General features: G+C 36.1%; 1 protein-coding gene across 2 annotated transcripts; it reads left to right on the top strand.

Moving 5' to 3' along the window:
* Window positions 1-13,172: 13,172 nt before the first annotated feature.
* Window positions 13,173-20,656, top strand: LOC11419505 (microtubule-associated protein TORTIFOLIA1). 2 transcript variants are annotated; one of them, XM_003599934.4, is made up of 6 exons: window positions 13,173-14,132; window positions 16,023-16,214; window positions 16,699-16,798; window positions 16,886-17,598; window positions 17,681-18,547; window positions 20,076-20,656. In XM_003599934.4, exons 1-6 carry the CDS (start codon window positions 13,422-13,424, stop codon window positions 20,265-20,267), a joined length of 2,775 nt encoding a protein of 924 aa, XP_003599982.1. In that variant the 5' UTR covers window positions 13,173-13,421; the 3' UTR covers window positions 20,268-20,656. The 2 variants fall into 2 exon arrangements, with proteins under 2 accessions (XP_003599982.1, XP_003599983.2); XM_003599935.4 differs by having other exon boundaries at window positions 16,919-17,598.
* The last annotated feature ends 908 nt before the right edge of the window (window positions 20,657-21,564 follow it).

Below are 21,564 nucleotides of genomic sequence, written 5' to 3' on the forward strand. Positions count from 1 at the left end.
AAAATCTGCATAAAAACCTCTTTCTAAAATCATCCAACCATTTTACGCAGATTGAACCATAATAAACCCGTTGGGCACAGTAACCCTACGTTTCCTCCGAATTTTGAATTCCCGGTGTATGAAGCCGAAGATGAGGAAGGTGATGACATACCGTATGAGATCACTCGACTGCTCGAGCAAGAAAAGAAAGCCATTCAGCCTCACCAAGAAGAGATTGAACTCATCAACATAGGTACCGAAGAGAACAAGCGAGAAATTAAGATCAGTGCTGCTCTAGGGAAGGGGTTAAAAAGAAGATCATCCAGCTCCTCCGAGAGTATCCAGATATTTTTGCATGGTTGTATGAAGATATGTCAGGTCTAGATCCTAAGATTGTGGAGCATCGGATCCCCACAAAACCTGAATGTCCTCCCGTCAGGCAGAAATTGAGAAGGACTCATCCAGATATGGCTCTCAAGATTAAGAGTGAGGTTCAAAAGCAGATTGATGCAGGTTTTCTCATGACGGTTGAGTATCCTGAATGGGTTGCCAATATTGTACCTGTGCCAAAGAAGGATGGAAAAGTCTGGATGTGTGTTGACTTTAGAGACCTGAACAAAGTCAGTCCAAAAGACAACTTTCCATTACCTCATATTGATGTGCTGGTTGACAATACTGCTCAGTCCAAGGTGTTCTCCTTCATGGATGGCTTCTCCGGTTACAATCAGATCAAAATGTCCCCTGAAGATAGAGAAAAGACATCTTTTATTACCCCATGGGGTACTTTCTGCTACAAAGTAATGCCGTTCGGCCTAATAAATGCTGGTGCTACCTACCAAAGAGGGATGACTACTCTGTTTCATGACATGATTCACAAAGAAGTCGAAGTATATGTGGACGACATGATTGTAAAGTCAACAGATGAGGAGAAACATGTTGAATACTTGACAAAGATGTTCGAAAGGTTGAGAAAGTACAAGCTTCGATTGAACCCTAACAAATGTACGTTCGGCGTCAGATCCAGAAAGTTACTAGGCTTCATTGTCAGCCAGAAGGGCATTGAAGTCGACCCTGATAAAGTCCGGGCCATCCAAGAAATGCCAGCTCCAAGGACCGAGAAACAAGTCAGAGGTTTCCTCGGACGATTGAATTACATCTCCCAATTCATATCTCACATGACCGCAACCTGCGGGCCGATCTTCAAGCTACTCAAGAAGAATCAGCCTATTGTATGGAACGATGAATGCCAAGAAGCTTTTGATAGCGTCAAGAATTACCTGCTGGAACCACCTATCCTTGTCCCACCCGTGGAAGGAAGGCCTTTGATTATGTATTTGTCAGTGTTCGATGAATCCATGGGATGCGTACTTGGTCAACAAGATGAGACTGGAAAGAAAGAACATGCTATCTACTATCTAAGCAAGAAGTTCACCGATTGTGAAACTCGGTATACAATGCTTGAGAAGACTTGTTGTGCTCTGGCCTGGGCCGCTAAACGCCTGCGTCATTATTTGGTGAATCATACAACTTGGTTGATATCCAGAATGGATCCGATAAAGTATATCTTTGAGAAAGCTGCTGTTACTGGGAAGATTGCCCGCTGGCAGATGCTCTTGTCTGAATATGATATTGTATTCAAAACTCAAAAGGCAATCAAAGGTAGCATTCTTGCCGATCATCTTGCCTACCAACCTCTTGATGATTATCAACCAATTGAGTTCAATTTCCCCGATGAAGAGATCATGTATTTGAAATCAAAAGACTGCGAAGAACCGTTGATTAGTGAAGGTCCCGATCCCAATAGCAAGTGGGGATTAGTCTTTGATGGTGCTGTCAATGCTTATGGTAAAGGAATCGGGGCAGTCATTGTATCCCCGCAGGGGCATCATATTCCTTTTACCGCTCGGATTCTGTTCGAATGTACAAACAATATGGCTGAGTATGAAGCATGTATCTTTGGGATCGAGGAAGCAATTGATGTGAGAATCAAACACCTCGACATCTATGGAGATTCTGCACTCGTCATCAACCAGATAAAGGGAGAATGGGAGACCCACCATGCCAAGTTGATTCCTTATCGTGATTATGCGAGACGTTTGCTGACATATTTTACAAAGGTTGAGTCGCACCATATCCCTCGTGATGAGAACCAAATGGCTGATGCTCTTCCTACTCTATCCTCCATGTTTCGAGTAAACCATTGGAATGATGTGCCAACAATCAAAGTGCAACGCCTTGAAAGACCTTCGCATGTGTTCGCTATTGGGGATGTGATCGATCAGGCTGGTGAAAATGTGGTTGATAATAAACCCTGGTATTACGATAACAAGCAGTTCTTGCTAAGCCACGAGTATCCACCGGGTGCTTCCAACAAAGACAAGAAGACCCTGAGAAGATTGGCCAGTAAATTCTTGCTAGATGGAGACATTTTGTACAAGAGAAACTACAACATGGTATTGTTAAGATGTGTTGATGAACGCGAAGCAGAGCAGTTAATGCATGATGTACATGACGGTACCTTCGGGACCCATGCTACAGGGCATACTATGTCAAGGAAGTTGTTACGAGCAGGTTACTACTGGATGACCATGGAGCATGATTGCTACCAGCACGCCAGAAAGTGCCACAAATGTCAAATCTATGCTGATAAGATTCATGTGCCTCTGCACGCTCTCAATGTTATTTCATCCCCATGGCCGTTCTCAATGTGGGGCATCGACATGATTGGAAGAATTGAACCGAAGGCTTCAAACGGTCATCGTTTCATCTTAGTGGCAATTGATTACTTCACCAAATGGGTCGAAGCGGCATCTTATACCAATGTAACCATGCAAGTCGTACCAAGTTCATCAGGAACAACATCATCTGTCGATATGGTGTTCCCAGCAAGATCATTACCGACAATGGTACTAACCTGAACAACAATGTGGTGCAAGCTCTTTGTGAAGAATTCAAAATTGAGCATCATAACTCTTCTCCTTATAGACCTCAGATGAATGGTGCAGTTGAGGCCGCCAACAGGAATATCAAGAGGATTGTTCAGAAAATGGTAATCACTTACAAGGATTGGCATGAGATGTTACCCTATGCTCTGCATGGCTACCGTACTACAGTGCGCAGTTCAACCGGGGCAACCCCTTTCTCTCTTGTATATGGTATGGAAGCAGTTCTTCCTTTGGAGGTGGAGATCCCATCTCTCCGTGTGATCATGGAAGCAAAGTTATCCGAGGCTGAATGGTGCCAAAGCCGGTATGATCAGTTGAATTTGGTTGAGGAAAAACGTATGGATGCCATGGCTCGTGGACAGTCATATCAAGCAAGGATGAAGACTGCCTTTGACAAGAAAGTCCATCCTCGAGAATTCAAGGAAGGTGAACTTGTATTGAAAAGGAGGATCAGCCAGCAACCCGACCCAAGGGGCAAGTGGACGCCTAACTATGAAGGTCCTTATGTTGTCAAGAAGGCCTTCTCCGGTGGTGCTTTAATTCTTACACACATGGATGGTGTAGAACTTCCAAATCCTGTGAATGCTGATATAGTCAAGAAATACTTTGCCTAAATATATGAAAAGAACAGCGTGGTAGGTCGAAAACCCGAAAGGGCGGCCTAGGCAAAAATGCGCTTCCCGGTGGATCGAAAACCCGAAAGGGCGGTCCAGGCAAAAATAAGGGACAAAAAAACAAATATGAAAAAGCTCGCTGAGATTGTACGCAACTCAGGCAAGAATAAGCGTCTCGATGAGCCGTAAACCTGGAAGGGCGGTTCATGCAAAAATGAGATTGAAACAAAAGGCAAGTAACTATATCAGGCCAACCACCGTTCCCTTGGGGCGTCTGCAGCTGTTAATGACCATCTTCATCAGAAGCTCCTATGTTTGCGAATTCAAAGTTTCTAGGAAATGTAGTGATTACTGTGTTCAATGTATCACCAACCAATAAAATTACCATTTTCCAAGCTTTGTAAATCCGTGGAGTCACGCCTTCGGCTGACCACCACTCTTATACATCAAGTTAAGCCTGTGCTTTTGTTTGAAACTCTATTTTCTTTTTACTTTCAAAGCTATGTACAAAAAAAAAAAAAAACATTTTCTTTCTATTTTGATAATGACAAATGCTTGAAACAAACATCTTGAAAATTGAAAAAGTTTTTTGTCTATTTTGAAAGCAAACCTGAGCAACAGGGTACATTCAAACGAAACATGCATGAGCGAGTGTATGTTGGTGTCTATTTCAATATGTGTTACGAGCAGATTCTTCCCCAGGATAGTCTGTGGTCAATGGCAAGAATGAAAAAACAGAATGAAAATGCATGAAAATGAATAGGCTCGCTAAGTTGACAACCCGAAAAGGCAGTTCAGGCAAAAATGGGGCAATCAAAAAAATGATGATGAATGAATGAAAATTGAGAAAATGACATGCAAAAGCATTGACCACAGATACGACATCCACAGTACACCCGGCACTGAAAGGCCCGGCAATGACGGCATTATCCCCAGTAGAGTCTTCCGAGATTCTATCCCCAGCAAGTTGTATAGCTACCTGCCCTCAGTCATGGTTCCGATACGTCTCCCAATGGCGTTATCTCCAAAGAAGATTTCCAGGAATGTGTAATATAGCACGAGCCACTACGTGCCCAATACTCCAATGTCTTGTCTGTCTATGCGAAACTGTGTCTACAAACTGCCAACAGTCATACATTACAAGCATTCATACATGCATAATCATGCATATTACAAGCCCATGCATTTGATGAAACTGTTATATCATCCATGCATATTGCATTTCCAATGTCAACATCAGTCTCAATTCTATACTCATGTCAGGTTCTCTGTCAAAACCTTGTGAGCCAATAATATTGGTCAATTTCTACCTTTCAAATCAAATCGACGTCAAGTCAATCTCAATCTATATTTTGTCATAAAAACTATTCCCCAGTGAATTTGTTTCTGTTCGGTCAAGTGGCTAGTTCAAGTCCAAGAACAGCTTGTACCTGTCTATTTGTTTCTGTTCGGTCAAGTGGCTAGTTCAAATCCAAGAGCAGCTTGCACCTGTCTGTTTGTTTATGTCTCCGGTGGAGTAACCAGTTCGCATCCAAGAACAAGCTCGCACCTGTCTATTTGCCTTTGCTTTTGGTCGAGTGACCAGTTCGAATCCAAGAACAACTCGTGCCTATTTACTTTTCCATGACCCCAGTGGAGTAACCAGTTCGCATCCAAGAACAACTCGCACCTGTCTATGTGTCTACGATTTTGGTCGAGTGACCAGTTCGAATCCAAGAACAACTCGCACCTGTCTGTCTGCCTTTATTCCCGGTCAAGTGCCCAGCTCAATCCAAGAGCAGCTTGTACCCGTCAATTTGTTTCTAGTTCCCTACCTATTCCGTTATCCGTTATCTTGCCAATGTCTACCAATCCCGCAATGGATACGACATCTTTTGTTAGTTCCAACTCTCGTTTGTCTCGCATTAATAATCCAAATGTTGCATGGCATTCATGATATTTGAAAATGTGCAAGCGTATTTTTACGTCCAAACACAGTGCAAATGTTAATATTTAAGTATCTTCGTCCCGTCAAGCCAAAGACTCCGTCTCTTGACCCTCCGGACAAAGAAACTTAAATAGGGGCAGCTGTTATACCCTGATTTTGGACCTAAAAATACTCGTTCAAATTTCTTTTCTAACACTGATATTTGTCGATTCGCTGTTGTTTTACTCTAAATCTTTACTCTCTTTTCATCTGCATATTTTACTGTCTCTATCTCAAAGTACGTTCAAGCTTGATTTTCTTGCATAAAACTATTCAAAATGTCTTTTCTTGCATTATGAGTCATTTAAAAACTCTCTGAAACATCGCATTACTTTTCTTGCATTTTATTTAAAAAAAATCATACAAAAGGGTATTTTGGTCATTTCCTGCAGTGGAACCCATTTTAGTCCCTGTGTTTGCCTCGGAGTCTTTTCAACTTGTCTGTACAAATCATTGTTGAGTCTTTGTTTAAAAAATCATTTCAAAAATTGCATCTGAGTCAGCTTGGGTCAGTTTAGTCCCTGGTGGCATTTTGGTCTTTTCCTGTCAAAATTTCGATAGGGAGGTATTTTAAAATACCTCATGTCAGTAATTGGTTCATTTTAGTCCTTTGGTTGATTTTATTTTTGGTTTCACTTTACGTTTTTTTCAAATTACCAATTTTAGTCCAATTTTATTTTAATTGCATTTTTTAGTCCAAAACTTTCAAAATTGCACTTTAGTCCAAAACCTTTTAAAATTTACATTTTTTTTCCAATACTTTTCATTATTGTATTTTAAGTCCTTTTTTCATTATTGCAGTTCAGTCCTTTTACTTTTCTTTTTTGCAGAAGAGTCCCAAGTCCAATTCCAGGTGGCATTACCCCATTGGTCCAGGAATACACATGGCAGCCTATAAAATGTGCACAGTGCCACACAGACCCATTCAATCAGTGCCAACTCACAAACACGTGAGAAGTTTCTCTCTCCTTTCTGTTAGGATCAAAATCCAGAATCACCAAGAACAATCAAAAATCCAGAATCACCAAGAACAATAAAAAACCCTAGAATTCCAGAATCATCAAAAAGTCACCAAATTCATCATTTTCTTCTGCGATTCTCAGAGATTCTTTGCGAACCTTCATCATCGAATCAACTCCTTCGCAATTCCAGTGCGAATTCATCACCATTGGTGACGAATTCAAGCACGATCACGAAGGATCTGAAAGCTTGAAAAGAAGTAGATTCGAACCGGTAAAGAAGAAGAAGAGCATCACCGATTTATTTTCGGATACAAGAACAACATCAACGAAACAGAATCAAACCAAAGTTTTCCGAAGATTTTTGTTCGAATCTCCAATCAAACCAGAGGTAAAAACACTCAAACTTCATCATTTTCCTTTCAAAGTATCAACAAAGACGAAACAATGTAAATCCCTAGGATTCAAACGTTCAGAAAACCTAAAGAATAACTTTTCAAAATCGTATGAAAGATCTTAGATCTACGTTGTTTCAAGTTTTGTTTGTAAAAAATAAGTTCAGATTCGTGTTTAAAATAAAAAAGGATGTCTTAATCTGTAAAAAAATTTGAAAACGGAGAAGTTTCTCATCTCCGGTGCGGCGGCGCCGCCCTGTTGGGCCGGCAAACCACCACACCGGAGCGGTGAAGCTCGCTGGAGAAGATGAAGATCATCTTCTGATTTTCCAGAAAATTGAAGAGAGAGGTGAGAGCTTCTCTCACTAGGTTGAGAGAAGAGAGAGAAAGAACAAAGAAGAATGAAAAAACCGGTGCTAGCATGCTTTTATAGACAACTAAACCGGACCGGTTCAAGACCGGTCCAATCCCTTCAATCTTGAGCGTTGGATCTAGGGTTTTTCCCCTTGGATCAATCCAACGCTCCCTGTGCTTCCAGGCCTTTAGGTTTTGGGCTTGGGCCTATTTCTTTGCAGTTTCTTTCGTTTTTGCTTTTTTCTTGCTATTCACACCTTGTTTTCTTGCTATGTGAACCCTCTGCTTGTCCAATTTTCTTGCAAAAAATTCCTAAAAATTCCTATATGTTTCTTGATGTATTTTTGATGCTTTTGTGATGTTTTCACGTGTTAAAAAAATGATAAAAATGCATATGATATTTTCTTGTTGATTTGTTCATTTTTTTTATTAAACTTGTGAATTTTCTTGCTATAATCCGTTCATGAGGTTTTGGCATGATATGAGTGATTAATATGCAATTTCATGATGAATATGTCTCTGATCCTATGTGTGGTTTACTGTTTGTGTGATGTGAATTTTCATTTTTTCTTGTTTTGCAAGTAATGTGTGTTTTTGTCAAGAAATAAAGTGCAAAGTATCTCTAGAAATATGTCATAATGCTTGGCTTGTATGTGTCCTTATTATCCTCACATTATAGCTCAAAATCAAACCTCTTTAACATTGCTATGATGAGAGAATTATAGGTCATGTGCATGTCTAAGTGTTATAACCAATTCTAGGTATATTTTGCCATTTTATTTCAGTTTAGTGCTCTTTTCTTTTTTGCTATCCTATTCAATTTTGTTTACCTTTTTTACCATTTTTATGCCTTATATTACTAACCATTTCATTTCTCATTTCATTCACCTCATGAGCATCTTACCTCCTTCACCCCCATTTCTCATAGCTTAGGCATTATTTTTCTTTTAATTTCTATGTTAAAATGTCATGTAATATTTTAGGTAGTTTAAATTCCCTTTTAATTTCTTGCAAGACCATAGAATGTAAACTAGGGCCAATGTAACGGACAATGGACTTTAATGATGTACACCGACACAAGCACCGACACGCACACACGTTGTATGCCTACCGCTTTAGATGTATGCTTAGGAAACGCGACACTTAGAAAAATGTCAATTTTCCAAAAAAAACAAGCAAATTCCATCACTTGAAATTTTTTTTCCAAATAAACCTTGGAGTTAAAACTCCATTGAACTTTTCTCTCTATTTTCTTAATCAAAACCTCAATGAACTTTAACTTCTACTTAAACATTTTCTTTTAAAAATCGAACCAACTCTTCACTACTTTTTTTCTCATGCCTTTACGGCTTCTTTCTCTTCTTCAAAACCATTTTCCAACAAAAACTAAAATCAATCAAACACACAAAAACATTTTTTGAAAGAGAACTACATGGAGTTTGATCCCTTAAAAGGGTATGTAGGCATGAGGTCAAAACCTCTCCAAGTCCAATAAAACAAAACTTCAAATCTTTTCCTCCCTTAACCTAAATAAACAACTTTTTAATAAATAGCATTAAAAATAAAGCGTAGACATAAAACTAAGAAAACGGCTCCTATAGAGTACTATAGTCATCGCGGGTGCCTAACACCTTCCCGTAGTGAAAACGACCCCCAAACTTAGAATTTTTAAGGGTTTTCTCAATTTTGCCCTTCCCAAGAAAAAATAGAGAATATCAAAGATTGAAAGGTTCAAGCCTAATTAATGACTTGATACCCCAAAATCGTGATAACAGATTATGATTAACAAAACACTATTAATAACTATTTCAGACTTTGACTGTCAACTTCTGATGGTCTTCAAACTCTGACTTCTTCAGACTCTAACTTGCAACATAAGCTTCCTTTGTAAAATCCTTTGCTCTCACCTGTTCTTCCTGAACCAATACTTTGTTTAAAGACTTACAAATTTTAGTCTATGGTCATGCACACTTGAACAAATATTAGCATATCCAATTGAACTTTTAATACTTTGTTATCATCAAAACTTAAGGTGGCAATGTTAAACACATTTTGTTCCAACAGTAACCGACGCTAGACAAAGAAACAATAAAACAGGAAGGGGGGGCATAAGCTAATACAAGGCAATGTAGCAATATAGTTGTAGACTTGTAGCCAAAAACCCCTAAAGTAAACACTAAAGGCTAACCGCCCCACCAAAAACCAACAACACAACTCTTATAAACAGCTCTTTGGTGATAGTGTGGCTACTGGCTAGGCTTCACTTGTGTAGTATTGCTTTTAATATATGAACTAGTTTCTATGAATTAGTTGTGTCAAGTTATTTTAACATAAAAAAAAAAAAAAAATATATATATATATATATATATATATATATATATATATATGAATTAGTTTCTATGAATTAAATATAAAATACAAAAAACACAACTACATATGATATTGTGTCATCCGAAATCAAGAAACAAGACAAACAAAAGGCAAAAATAAAAAATATTTAGTAACCATATTTGTGTTACCTTAGTCAAGATAGTGATGTTTTGGATGGGAATGATAAAGAGTGATTTTGCTATTATTGGTTTATGCTTGCTTTTACAAGACAAACATATTCTATGTGTGTAACATATGGTTCTACACTCCCCCTCATTAATTGATTAAATGGGTCTTTAACACACATAACTTTTATACGTATTGATGCATCAAAGTATAAGTTTTTTAAAATTTATTGAATAATCTCAAATTATATTCTAAAAGCCATTATATTTCTTTTTTCTTTTTTGAATCAATTAAATATTAGTCCACAAAATTAGTTGAACTGATAAAAATATTAAAATTGCTAAGTCAAACTGTATAATCGGTGTTTAAACTCCGACTCATTCATTTAAGTGTGTGAGTTGTCAACTGATTATTGACATTTCATCTATTTACAAAAAGAAAGTATATTAGATATATGTTTAAAAAAAATGCATTAGATATTAACTAAGTTGTCAAGTGATAATTGTCATTTTATTTATTGAGCAAATCCATGTGGATATGATACTTTACTTACTCTTTATTATTTGGTAAACAATTTGATACACTTGCTTAAATTCGACTGTCCATGATAATAATGTTTTTTTGCAATTGCCTTCCAACAAAAGATAATTTAAGCAAGAGGGCGGTGATTCCGGCAACTGATCAATCTTGTGGGGGAAATGGCAGCAATCTGGAGGATGCGACTCATCTTTTTCTTCATCACAACTATTTTCATCAGGTTTGGGTCACTGTTTACGACTGGTTAGGCTTAGTCACGGTACCTCCTTACAATATTTCAGAACACCTACACAATTTCATTTCTTGGGAGGACTCTCGAAATCCAAATGAGGTCTTATTCATTTAATCTGGTTTTCTATTGTTTGGATTATTTGGAAAGAAAGAAATGCTAGAATTATCAATATTAAAGAGGATTTCATTCACCCTAAACCCTTAAAGAGATAGATTACGCGAATAATGCAAATCATACAAGTGTTTAGATGCTACTTCTTCTATAAGTTCCAAAACATGCATAAATAATTTTTCAAAACATCGCAGCGGAATATAATATCATCACATCTCAACAACAATTAAATAGAATCTCCAAAGTGGTCATGCCAATAATCGTAATACATCACCATAATAAAGCTGACATCTCAACATACTGAGTAATAAAAAAATCTCAACAAGTAATAAAATGTAAATAAATAAACAGGCGGTCAACCAACCGACCATTGAGGATTAGTTCATAATTCATAATTAAAACATAATCAAAATGAAATTAAAAATATCATAATTAATTTCAAACGATTAAACAATGTTTATTTAATCATTCACAATAAATCAACATCATTAATAAACGTCTAACATACAAGTATGATAACACACAAATACATTTTCACACCTTCACATATTCACTACGTTTCACCAAGTATGATAACACACAAATACATGACACTATAAACTCTTGTATTAGGAGATTACGTTATATAATATTGTATTGTGGGAAATATTCATCAACTTGTGTGATTTTAAAGATGTCATATGATGTGAAAAGAGAATAAAAAATCAACATGACATTACAAACTTTTATGTTGAACAAACAAGCTATTGATATGTATAATTTTAAATAATGTAATATGAAAATGCATCGAAGTAATAGTCTGACAAGATAGAGTTATGTATTTTAAGAAATAGAATATAACGAAAAGTACAAGTTTTAATTGAATACTTAAGATAAAAATTGAAGAAAAAAGTATCTCCATAACTTTGTTACTTGTATAAATATATATACAAATACTAATAAATAGGTAGATAAATATATACAGATAGATTTAACCAATTCGAACATGCACATAATCCATTAGACGGAGTCACCTCTAAGGAAAAGACCGCGACTAGGAGGAGAGGGCTAACAACGAGATGTAGACTCCATAATTAAGAGATATGTTATCTTTTTTGAGTCGAGAGAAAAAAGGTATTAGTTAGATGGAGCTAGCGCTAAGGGAGAGACCACTCTTAGGAGGAAAAAGCTATAAACGAGACAAAGATATCTCTAAAATATCTTATAGTGATTCATTTTCATTAAATTCATATTTCTATATTGTATTTAAAGTTCATTGTTTTAATTCCATTAAATTATATCAAATTTATATATTTTCGTTGAAGTTGTTTATTTTGATTTTCACCTCTTTAACAAATTGAATCGTTTAACGTCTAAATTTACAAGTTTAGTAAATTTTATGTGTATACTTCATTGAGAACTATCGACATTTTTCCATAGTTACTAGTCAACATAATTACTCCAAGATTGATAAAAGCATCTACTTTTGGATTTGTGATTTCCCTTCTAATTGACGGTGATTGTTGTCTCTTCCCTAAACTTTGTGATTTACCCTGTCCATCTTCTATTTTTACCCAGATTCGCAAGCAACTGAGTAGTAAATTTATAGCAGAATCAAAGTTTTAATAATGTCACTCTTTTGCCTATGTATAGTTTGGGTCATTGGTATATCCGCATCTTTTCGAAGTCTAGTGATGTCTTATTTTAGGATGTATAATACCTTGGAGATGTTATCTTTAAAAATTCTGGTTGGTGATACATGTTATAAATAAAGTTTTGATTGTAAAAATATTGAAAATACAATTACATGTTATAAATAAAGTTTTGATTGTAAAAATATTGAAAATACAATTGAAACTATATTGAAATTTCTGTAAATATTATTTTGAAGTATAAAGTTATCTTGAAGATTACCTATCTTTTATTTGTCAAGTTTGATTGTTAGGCTTACCGAACTAGAATGCATTAGTCTAAGCGCCATGTTTTGAGTCATGATGGATATCATAATTTTTTTTTTTTTGGTTATCTCCTCCTCTCTTGCTTATTTTTTTTGTACACCTCTCTTGCTTATTATTAAGCTACACTTTATTTTTTTTAGATACCTTATTACACTTTAATTTAACGAGATGCATCATCTCTAAACTCGTTCTTCAACTATAAAAATGCAAAAATTTAAAATTAATCAATTTTTTTATTGACCACTAAAATTAATTTTTTATTACCAAAACCAATTGTTATTTTTTTTTTTTTTGGGTTTTGGTAACAAATGCCTCTAAAACACACTTTAAAGATTTTAAATTAAAAGATTATTCATTAAAAAAGTTAATTTAATACTTAAATTTCTAACGTACGAATGCATAAATTTTTAGGAAAACTCACTTTACTCGTTAAGATTCTTAAAGAGTGTCCGAAGAGATTTGTTACCATTTTTTCATTTTTTTTTTTTATAATAGAGTGAAATATTCTTCATTAAGTTACAAAACTTTTTTGTAAATAAAAAAGTTAAATAGTATATAGAAATTCAGATATTTAATTTTTCTCTTAAAAAAAATTCGGATCTATCATATCTCTCCCCCAAGTGAAAATGATGTCGTTTTCCTATGATTTTTTTATTTTTTGAAAACTTGAATTTCACTTCAATTTAATTTCCCTCACTCCCGCAGATCTAGCTTTTCCTTCCATCATCATCCTCATTTCATTTCATTTCATCAGTTGAATCAGTTCACATTTTCCTTTCTCATCACACCCCACCAAAACAAGCAACCTTACCTCTCTCACTCACTCCTCCAAACTCTTCTCACCACCATTGCACTCAAACATTTTCACTCACATTCCAATTCGCACCCCCCCAAAAATGAAGAACACAAAACCCCAAACCCAATCAACACCATCTTCAAGATCTTCATCACTATCTTCCCATTTAGCAATGGTTGAACTCAAACAAAAAATCTTAACCTCTCTTTCTAAACTCTCCGACCGCGACACTCACCAAATCGCACTCGAAGATCTCGAAAAGACTATCTTATCCCTCACACCAGACGCTATTCCAATGATCTTAAACTGCTTATACGAGGCCGTTTCCGACCCTAAACCCTCCATCAAAAACGAATCTCTCCGGTTGTTATCCTTCGTCTGCTCTTCACACCCCCACTCCACTTCACCTCACCTCCCCAAAATCATTTCTCATATTGTAAAACGTCTTAAAGACACTGATTCTGCTTCTCGTGACGCGTGTCGTGATTCGATTGGATCAATTGCTGCTCTTTACCTCAGAGGAGAGAATAATGGGAACAATGGGAGTAATGGGAATGGTTCTTTGGTTGGGTTGTTTGTGAAGCCGTTGTTTGAGGCGATGGGGGAACAGAATAAGGCTGTGCAAGGTGGTGCGGCAATTTGTATGGCGAAAATGGTGGAAATGACGGCTGCTGTGGAAGAGGGTGGTGGTGCAGCGGTGGTGCCGGTGGGTGCGTTTCAGAAGATGTGTCCAAGGATCTGTAAACTAATTAATAACCCTAATTTTTTGGCTAAGGCAGCGATTTTGCCTGTGGTGTCTGCATTGTCTCAGGTTTGGTGAATTTTGATGATGTTTTTTGTTTTGGTTTTTATGTGTTTGATAAAATGAAAATGAAATGATTGTTGAGTTGATTATTAAGTGATGAGTTTAATTTCTAAACACTGTCGGTGTAAATTGTATCCAATCATTGACTAATGAGATTAATTTCTATACACTGTCGGTTTAAAGCTATTTTACACATGCACCCAATCATGTGTTGTCACATCATTTAATAAATATGACAAGTCATGTGTTTTTTAACGCAATAAACAATGTGGTGAGATTCAATTGGATGAATATGTGAAATAACTTTACAATGTAGGTGCATTAGGATTTGCATTAGGAATTTAATCCTTAATTGGTAGGAATTGCATTAGGATTTAAATCGTATGCACAGACAGTGTAAAACTTTTCTACACTTGTATTCAATCAAATCACGACCTATATTTTTCGAGATATTTTAGGAACTAACCTATAAAAGAAGTGTCACTGCCACTTTGGTGTGATTTGATTGGATGCGTGTCTAAAAATGTTTTACACCATCAATGCATAGAAATTAATCTCGTTATATGATGAAATGATTTTATAAAAGTTTTTTAATGTAATATGTATATTGATCCTCTAGAAAAGATGTAATAAGTATATTGGCAGTGTAGAAATTTGTTGATGTATTTTAGGAAATAAACAATGCAGAGATTAAGTGGCGTACATAGTCAGTGTTAATCAGTTTTTTGGGGAACAGATCTGCTCCAGTGACTGGAGTGTTCTGTGGGATCTCCGCCACTCATTTTGTTTGACTAGACTCTATAAATATCATTAAAATGCAATTTAATGGCTGAGATTGTCACTGGATGGTGTGCAGTGGAAAAGCCACTGGAGAGAATCCTTGCCCAGTTTTTTGCAATGAGGATCCATTATTTTGTCACTTCATATTATTATTTTAAGATTTAGTTACAAGAGTGGGTTGATATATCATAATAGTAAATTCTCATTGGATGCATGTGTAAAGTTAGTTTACACTAACATTGCATTTACAAAGGAGTTTAATGTATATGTGTTTAGAGTTTTACCCTTTGGTCCATTTATATCTGAATATGCAGACATTTGTTGAAATATTTTAGGAAATAATGTAGAGATTAAGGGGCATACAGTTTCAGTGTGAATCAATTTTATACTGACATCTAATGAGAATCCATTATTTTTCCGCTTCATATCATTAGTTTCAAGATTCAGTTACATAAGTAAACTAATATGTCAGAATAGTGGGTTCTCATCGGATACATGTGTAGAGTTGGTTTACGCTTACAATGTACATCTTTTAAAACTCAATAGTATAACAAAACGGCACAATGATAAATATGATTTGATGACAGTGTAAGACTTACATATGCTTGAAATTCTTTATAAAGTTTGAAGAGTTTTAATTTTGTTTTAAAAGATATTTATCTTTGGTCATACTATCTGAAATTTAGGTAGCCTTTGTCGAATGGAAAGAACAGGAACCAAATGAATTGGTTCAGTCTTCTTGGTTCCTTTTGTTTTAGTAGAACAGAACTACAATGTATCACTTTTTAATCCTGTTCTGTTCAATTTTAAAAGAAGCACTAAATATAGAATGGAGCTAGTGTTATCTTCTAGCTGTCCCAACTTTTAACATGTTTGCAAAATGCTACCTTAGAGTGATATACAAGGCAATAAGCATAAACTAATAAAATTGATTATAAGACTGAAAGTTGTGTTTAAGTGGACTGCTGCCTGAAAATTTAGCTTCTATTTACTGTTGTTGATTCATTAGGAATTTTTGAACTGAGATTTTGTCTTATCTAGATTACCAAGTTATCATTTTGTGATACAAGACAACTGTAGGAAAAAGATTGATAATTAATCGAGTATCAATTGCAGGCTGGGGCAATTGCACCACAAAGCTTGGACAATTTGCTATCTAGCATTCATGACTGTCTCTCTAGTAGTGATTGGGCAACACGTAAAGCAGCAGCAGAGGCATTAAGTTCCTTGGCTTTGCATTCAAGCAGTTTGATTACCGATAAAACGACTCCCACAGTGACATTGCTTGAGGCTTGTCGGGTTGACAAGGTAGTTTTTGCAATGAAATTTTCTCGTTATAACTTTGCTTCTTGCCATGCCATATTTGTTTCTCGAGTCGCTTGTTTTGAATGCCACACCATCTTACCATTTCTCACAAATCTTATTTTCATGAAATGGTCTGTGTCAAAAATGAATTAATTCAATACAGTGTAAGGACGTCATGTCCTCAAGACATAAAAGGAGGCGGCTACAATATTTTTTTTCTTTGACTTTGTTGTGTGTATTCTAGTGTACAATGTACCTCTTTTAATTAGCACTAAAAGAAGTATGTGCCCGCAGAAAATTGATAGCACATTCTCTTGACTAGTCGAGTTGTTTTCTGTGACAACAGTATCACACGAGTCAGGGCTGAGAATGATTTGTCCTAGAATGGTAGATTTGTAATTTGTTGAAACTTCATTACTAGATAACTGTTTTTGTTTATTTTTTAGTTATCTAATTATTTTCAGGAAAACAATATTATTGATTGCAGATAAGACCTGTGAGGGATAGCATGACAGAGGCGTTAGACCTGTGGAAAAAAATTGCAGGGAAAGATGGATCTTCTCATGATTCGAAGCCATTGTCATCTGGTAAGCACATTTCATTTGTCTGTGGTAATCCAATCACCAACCACTTTTGTCTTGGTTTCTCTTTGTAATGATTTTTTTATGCTTTAGATGGTGGGAATCCTGAACCAGCTGTTTTGACAGAAACTAGTGACCTGAAAAATGTAAATCCTGATGAGAGAAAGACTGATCCATCAGTGAAGGATTTACCAACCAGTTCTTCAAACACAGATTCAAATTCTAAGGCCAAAGCGGCTAGCATCTCAGAGAAGGCAGTTGTAATATTAAAAAAGAAACCACCTGTCTTAAATGATAAAGTACTAAACCCAGAATTTTTCCAAAACCTTGAAAGAAGGGACTTGGATGATTTACCAGTGGAAGTGGTTGTTCCTCGCAAATGCCTCAATTCTTCAAGCTCAAACAATGACGAAGAGTCAAAGGCAACTGCCAAAGATTCAAACGAAAGAACAAATGCCACTGGAAATGTGCCTAATGATGGCTTCCATGGATCTGTCAATAATAAATATCATGGTTTAGAGAGAGGTAATGATGGAAATTCGAGACAAAGGAATTATGAAGACTTTGCTCAGGACAGATACTATGAAAGAAGAATGAATGCAAAAGAGCTGAGGACAAAAACAAACGATACAATTGACAGGTCTGAAAATGATCAGAGGGATGGTTCTGCCAATATTGCAGGTTTTTCTAGAGCTGATGGTCAATCAGAAGTACCCTTCTCCAATAACAGAGGAAACTTGTTGGCCATCCAGAGACAGTTAACACAGCTCGAAAGACAACAGGGTCATCTGATGAACATGCTGCAGGTATGTTTTATGGCCCAAATAATCAGTTCTTGTATATGTTCTTCATAAGTAGTAAGTAATAGATGTTTTAACAACTTTACAGGATTTCATGGGTGGATCCCATGATAGCATGGTGACTCTAGAGAACAGAGTACGAGGTCTTGAGAGGATTGTTGAAGACATGTTACAAGATTTATCTATATCATCAGGCCGTAGATTCGAGGGATCATCCGGTCGGCCTTCTAGCAAGTATAATGGTTTTAATGAATATTCCAATTCCAAGTATGGAAGAGGTGGTGATGGACGCATCCCATTTAATGAAAGGTTTACCCAAACTGATGGGAATGCTTTGGGGATGAGGGGAAGAGGGCCATCATGGAGATCTGACATGCCTGAGGGTTGGGATTTTCCTGGGTATGGTGCTTCTAGAAATGGCCAGATTTCCTCAAGAAGGGCTTTTGGTGGTAGTTCTGTTGATGGAAGATCACCAAAATCAGTGCATGAGAGTGATCAAGGGGGCAGCAGGAGAGCTTGGGAGAAAGCAGCAATGCCCATCCGGCTTGGTGAGGGGCCCTCTGCAAGAAGTGTTTGGCAAGCTTCTAAAGATGAAGCTACCTTGGAAGCAATTCGGGTTGCTGGCGAAGACAATGGAACATCTAGAGCAACAAGAGTAGCAGTCCCTGAAATGACTGCCGAAGCAATGGCTGATGACAGTGTTGGACAAGAGAGGGATGCAATCTGGACTTCTTGGAGTAATGCATTCGATGCTCTTCAAGCAGGTGATATAGATTCAGCCTTTGCAGAGGTGTTGAGTACTGGAGATGATCGTTTACTTGTAAAGCTAATGGATAGAACTGGCCCTGTAATTAACGAACTTTCAAGTGAGATTGCATGTGAGATATTATATGCCATCAGTCAATTCTTACTGGAGCAGGACCTGTTTAATATCTGTTTGTCTTGGATTCAACAGGTATGGCCTCTCTTTTATTTTACTTTTTTATTAGTCAGAATATGTATGTTGTCTCGGCATATGAATTTTCTCATTCAAAATAAAACTCACCACGTCCCAAATATAATATGAATAGATGATTTTTCTATTTGTTTGATTATTTTGTCAAAGTCAAAACTAGCAAAGTTTGGCATTGTCAGAATAATTTTTCATCTACAAAATTGACATGGCATTATTGAAGGGTTTCAACGACTCCTTGGTGTAATTAGTTTCGAAACCAGGCATTCCTATGTCTCAAAATTAGTGTTTAAATCTCCTGATGATTTTAAATGATAGATCTCAAGCTGTAGAATCTATTTATTTTGTTATGTTTAGTTGGAGGACTGGCATACTGTTAGGAATAGGAATAAAGATAGGTGGGTTCATTATAGGAAGAAGGGAAATCATGCAACTCGTTAGCCTTAAGTTTCTATGATTAGTTCTGCTGTTGTTTGTTATTGCTGTTACTATTTTGCAAGGGACCAATCTTCCTCTTTGGAGGATTAGGAGCTAATTTTGTTTTGAGAGCTAGAGTAAGCTGTAGTGTGAGGGGAGATTAACTCTTTTGTGTTACCTTTTTCCTAGATCCAATAAACTCATGGGTGAATAATCCCGTTTCTCTATCCCTTTGAAGTTCACCAATTGCTAGGATCCTCTAACACATGCAGTCTGTTTCTTCTGCATGGTCACCAGCTAGACAATATAATATACTCAGTCTAATGTTATAGATCCCCTGCTTCAATGACGATCACCTTGTTTACTCAAAGCTGTAATTCATTGCCCTATTTAAGCAGTCACTGGTATGAATTACAAGACCTTTTTTTTTTTTGGGAATCATCACATCCTAGTTTGGATTGGCATATGATCCAACATAGTTGCGGTCAATCTGTTTGTGACTGGTAGTTTTTATTTTTGTTACATGGTCCAGATTCTAAAGTAATTTTTCCTTTTGGGATAAATTTCCTCTGAAGTGAGTTAATCTCTGCAATGATCTGGAACGATGATTGACCATTATTTAATTTTGATTGCACTGAGCCCATTTGGGTTGACATGGTGGTGTTGGCTTGGGACCATGGAGTGTGCTCCTCCTCAAGGTCTCTGGTTCGATTCTCCCCGGTGACAATTTGGGTGGGCTAATTTAGCTTCAAGTTTTTTTTTTTTTTTAAATTGCACTGTATTCTTTACCCATTGAAATTCATAGGACAATATATGACCTCGTTACTTTAGTTTAGAACAATGTTATTTTGAACTGCATCTCAAGATTAATAGAATCTTAACTTTTTATCTTCAAGATACATTTGAACAATGAAGTTCAGAAAACGTTATTGGTCATATAAGACAACACATTCAAAACATAATCATTTCTTGAGCTTAAACAGTTCTTCACTTGTTTATCATTTGGTGACTTTACTGCATTATACACAATACTGCATTTGCTTTCCTTTTTTTTGCTAAGTTTATATCTTTCATATGAGGCTTAAGATACTAAATTTGTAATCATAATGTTCAGTTGGTGGAGGTATTATTTGAAAATGGCCCCGATACTTTTGGCGTTCCCATGGAAGTAAAGGAAGATCTCTTGCGGAATTTACACGACGCTTCAACAGATACAGCTGAGGGTTGGGAAGGTGTACCACCAGATCAACTTTTATTGCAGTTGGCATCAGGCTGGGAAATTGATCTACAACAGCATGACAAATAGCTTCATAAAGAACAAACTACGCGGATAAGATTCTGTCACATTTTAACTTGAGTTGGGGGTGATATCCTTGATAGTTTTAGTGAGTGTACCCTTTGAAATATATATGCTATTCAGGTTTCAGGCCTGCAAGTAAAAATTACAATGGCACAAATTCATGCTCCTTTTTTTGCTGCATCATGGTGACCGGTCGGATCGGATAAATGTTTGATATTTGGATATCATCATTATTACTAAGGTAGTATGTGTCTGGTTGTCAATGCCTAACTAGGGTGTTTAAAATCATTTTGTAAATTGAGATGAATGAATGAACAAATCTTCCTTGTAATTACACTCGTTTAAGTTTGAAATGTTGAAGATGATCACGCATTGTTGGATACTGGATATGGAAACACTATTATTGGTTTTTTACAAGCTTACTCTTCCTATTCCTATTCCTATTCCTATCTAGTCTAGAATGTCAAACTCAGATTGTCTAGATAGGTGTTAAGGTGTTTTTGATTTGTTTAAATTTGCTTGAAAACCGGGGACTGGACAGGGCAATTTTTTTGCCCATAGTACAGACTATAAAAATACTAAAATACCTTTCATATTTTTGTCTTTTGAGTACAATTCAAAAGTTAAACTCTGTAAAAGTAAAATAAAATTATGCAATAAGGTTCCTCAAGGTCATAAAAAATAAAGTTTTATGCCTCAAAGTTTTAAGATTATTTGGCGTAAATTTAAGCCGTATAAAATATTATAGGGTCCTCTCAAAAAATATTATAACGTTAACATTTCTTTTGGTCTCTACATCATTAAGTGAATGTTTTAGCCCCTCTTAAAGAAAAATTAGACTTTGTCTATGTCATTTTAGACTGGGTTGATTGTGTTTTTCGTGTCTATAATATGAACAAATTTAAATTTTAATCCCTAAAAATTAAAATAATCTCAATTTACTCTTATAATATTTACACGGGACATTTATTATTTTTACAATAATTTAGCAATAGACTAGCCTCTTTCAAAGAAAAAAAGAAGAAAAAACAATAGAACCAGTCTCTCTCTTTACGCATTTGACATCAATATGGTTATCAAACACTTGACATGTCCTGATCTAAATGAATGACAAGGATAATGAGGGATGATCCTTGTCAGCCATATAGATCGGGACATGTCAAGTGTTTGTTAACTGAATTGATGCAACATGTGCAAAAAGAGAGACTAGTTCTATTGTTTTTTTTTTAAAAGAGGCCAATCTATTGCTCAATCATTGTAAAAATAATAATTTTAATTAATTTTGAGCAGGGACTAAAGTTAA

The sequence above is a fragment of the Medicago truncatula genome, chromosome 3 (assembly GCF_003473485.1).
Source record: "Medicago truncatula cultivar Jemalong A17 chromosome 3, MtrunA17r5.0-ANR, whole genome shotgun sequence".
Lineage (NCBI taxonomy): Eukaryota > Viridiplantae > Streptophyta > Magnoliopsida > Fabales > Fabaceae > Medicago > Medicago truncatula.

Excerpts from the sequence above, each read along its gene's own strand:
- LOC11419505 (XM_003599934.4), top strand. The coding sequence starts at position 13,422 with ATGAAGAACACAAAACCCCAAACCCAATCAACACCATCTTCAAGATCT. Across the intron at positions 16,799-16,885 it reads TTCGAAGCCATTGTCATCTG|ATGGTGGGAATCCTGAACCA; the intron begins GTAAGCACATTT and ends TTTATGCTTTAG. Across the intron at positions 18,548-20,075 it reads GTTTGTCTTGGATTCAACAG|TTGGTGGAGGTATTATTTGA; the intron begins GTATGGCCTCTC and ends CATAATGTTCAG.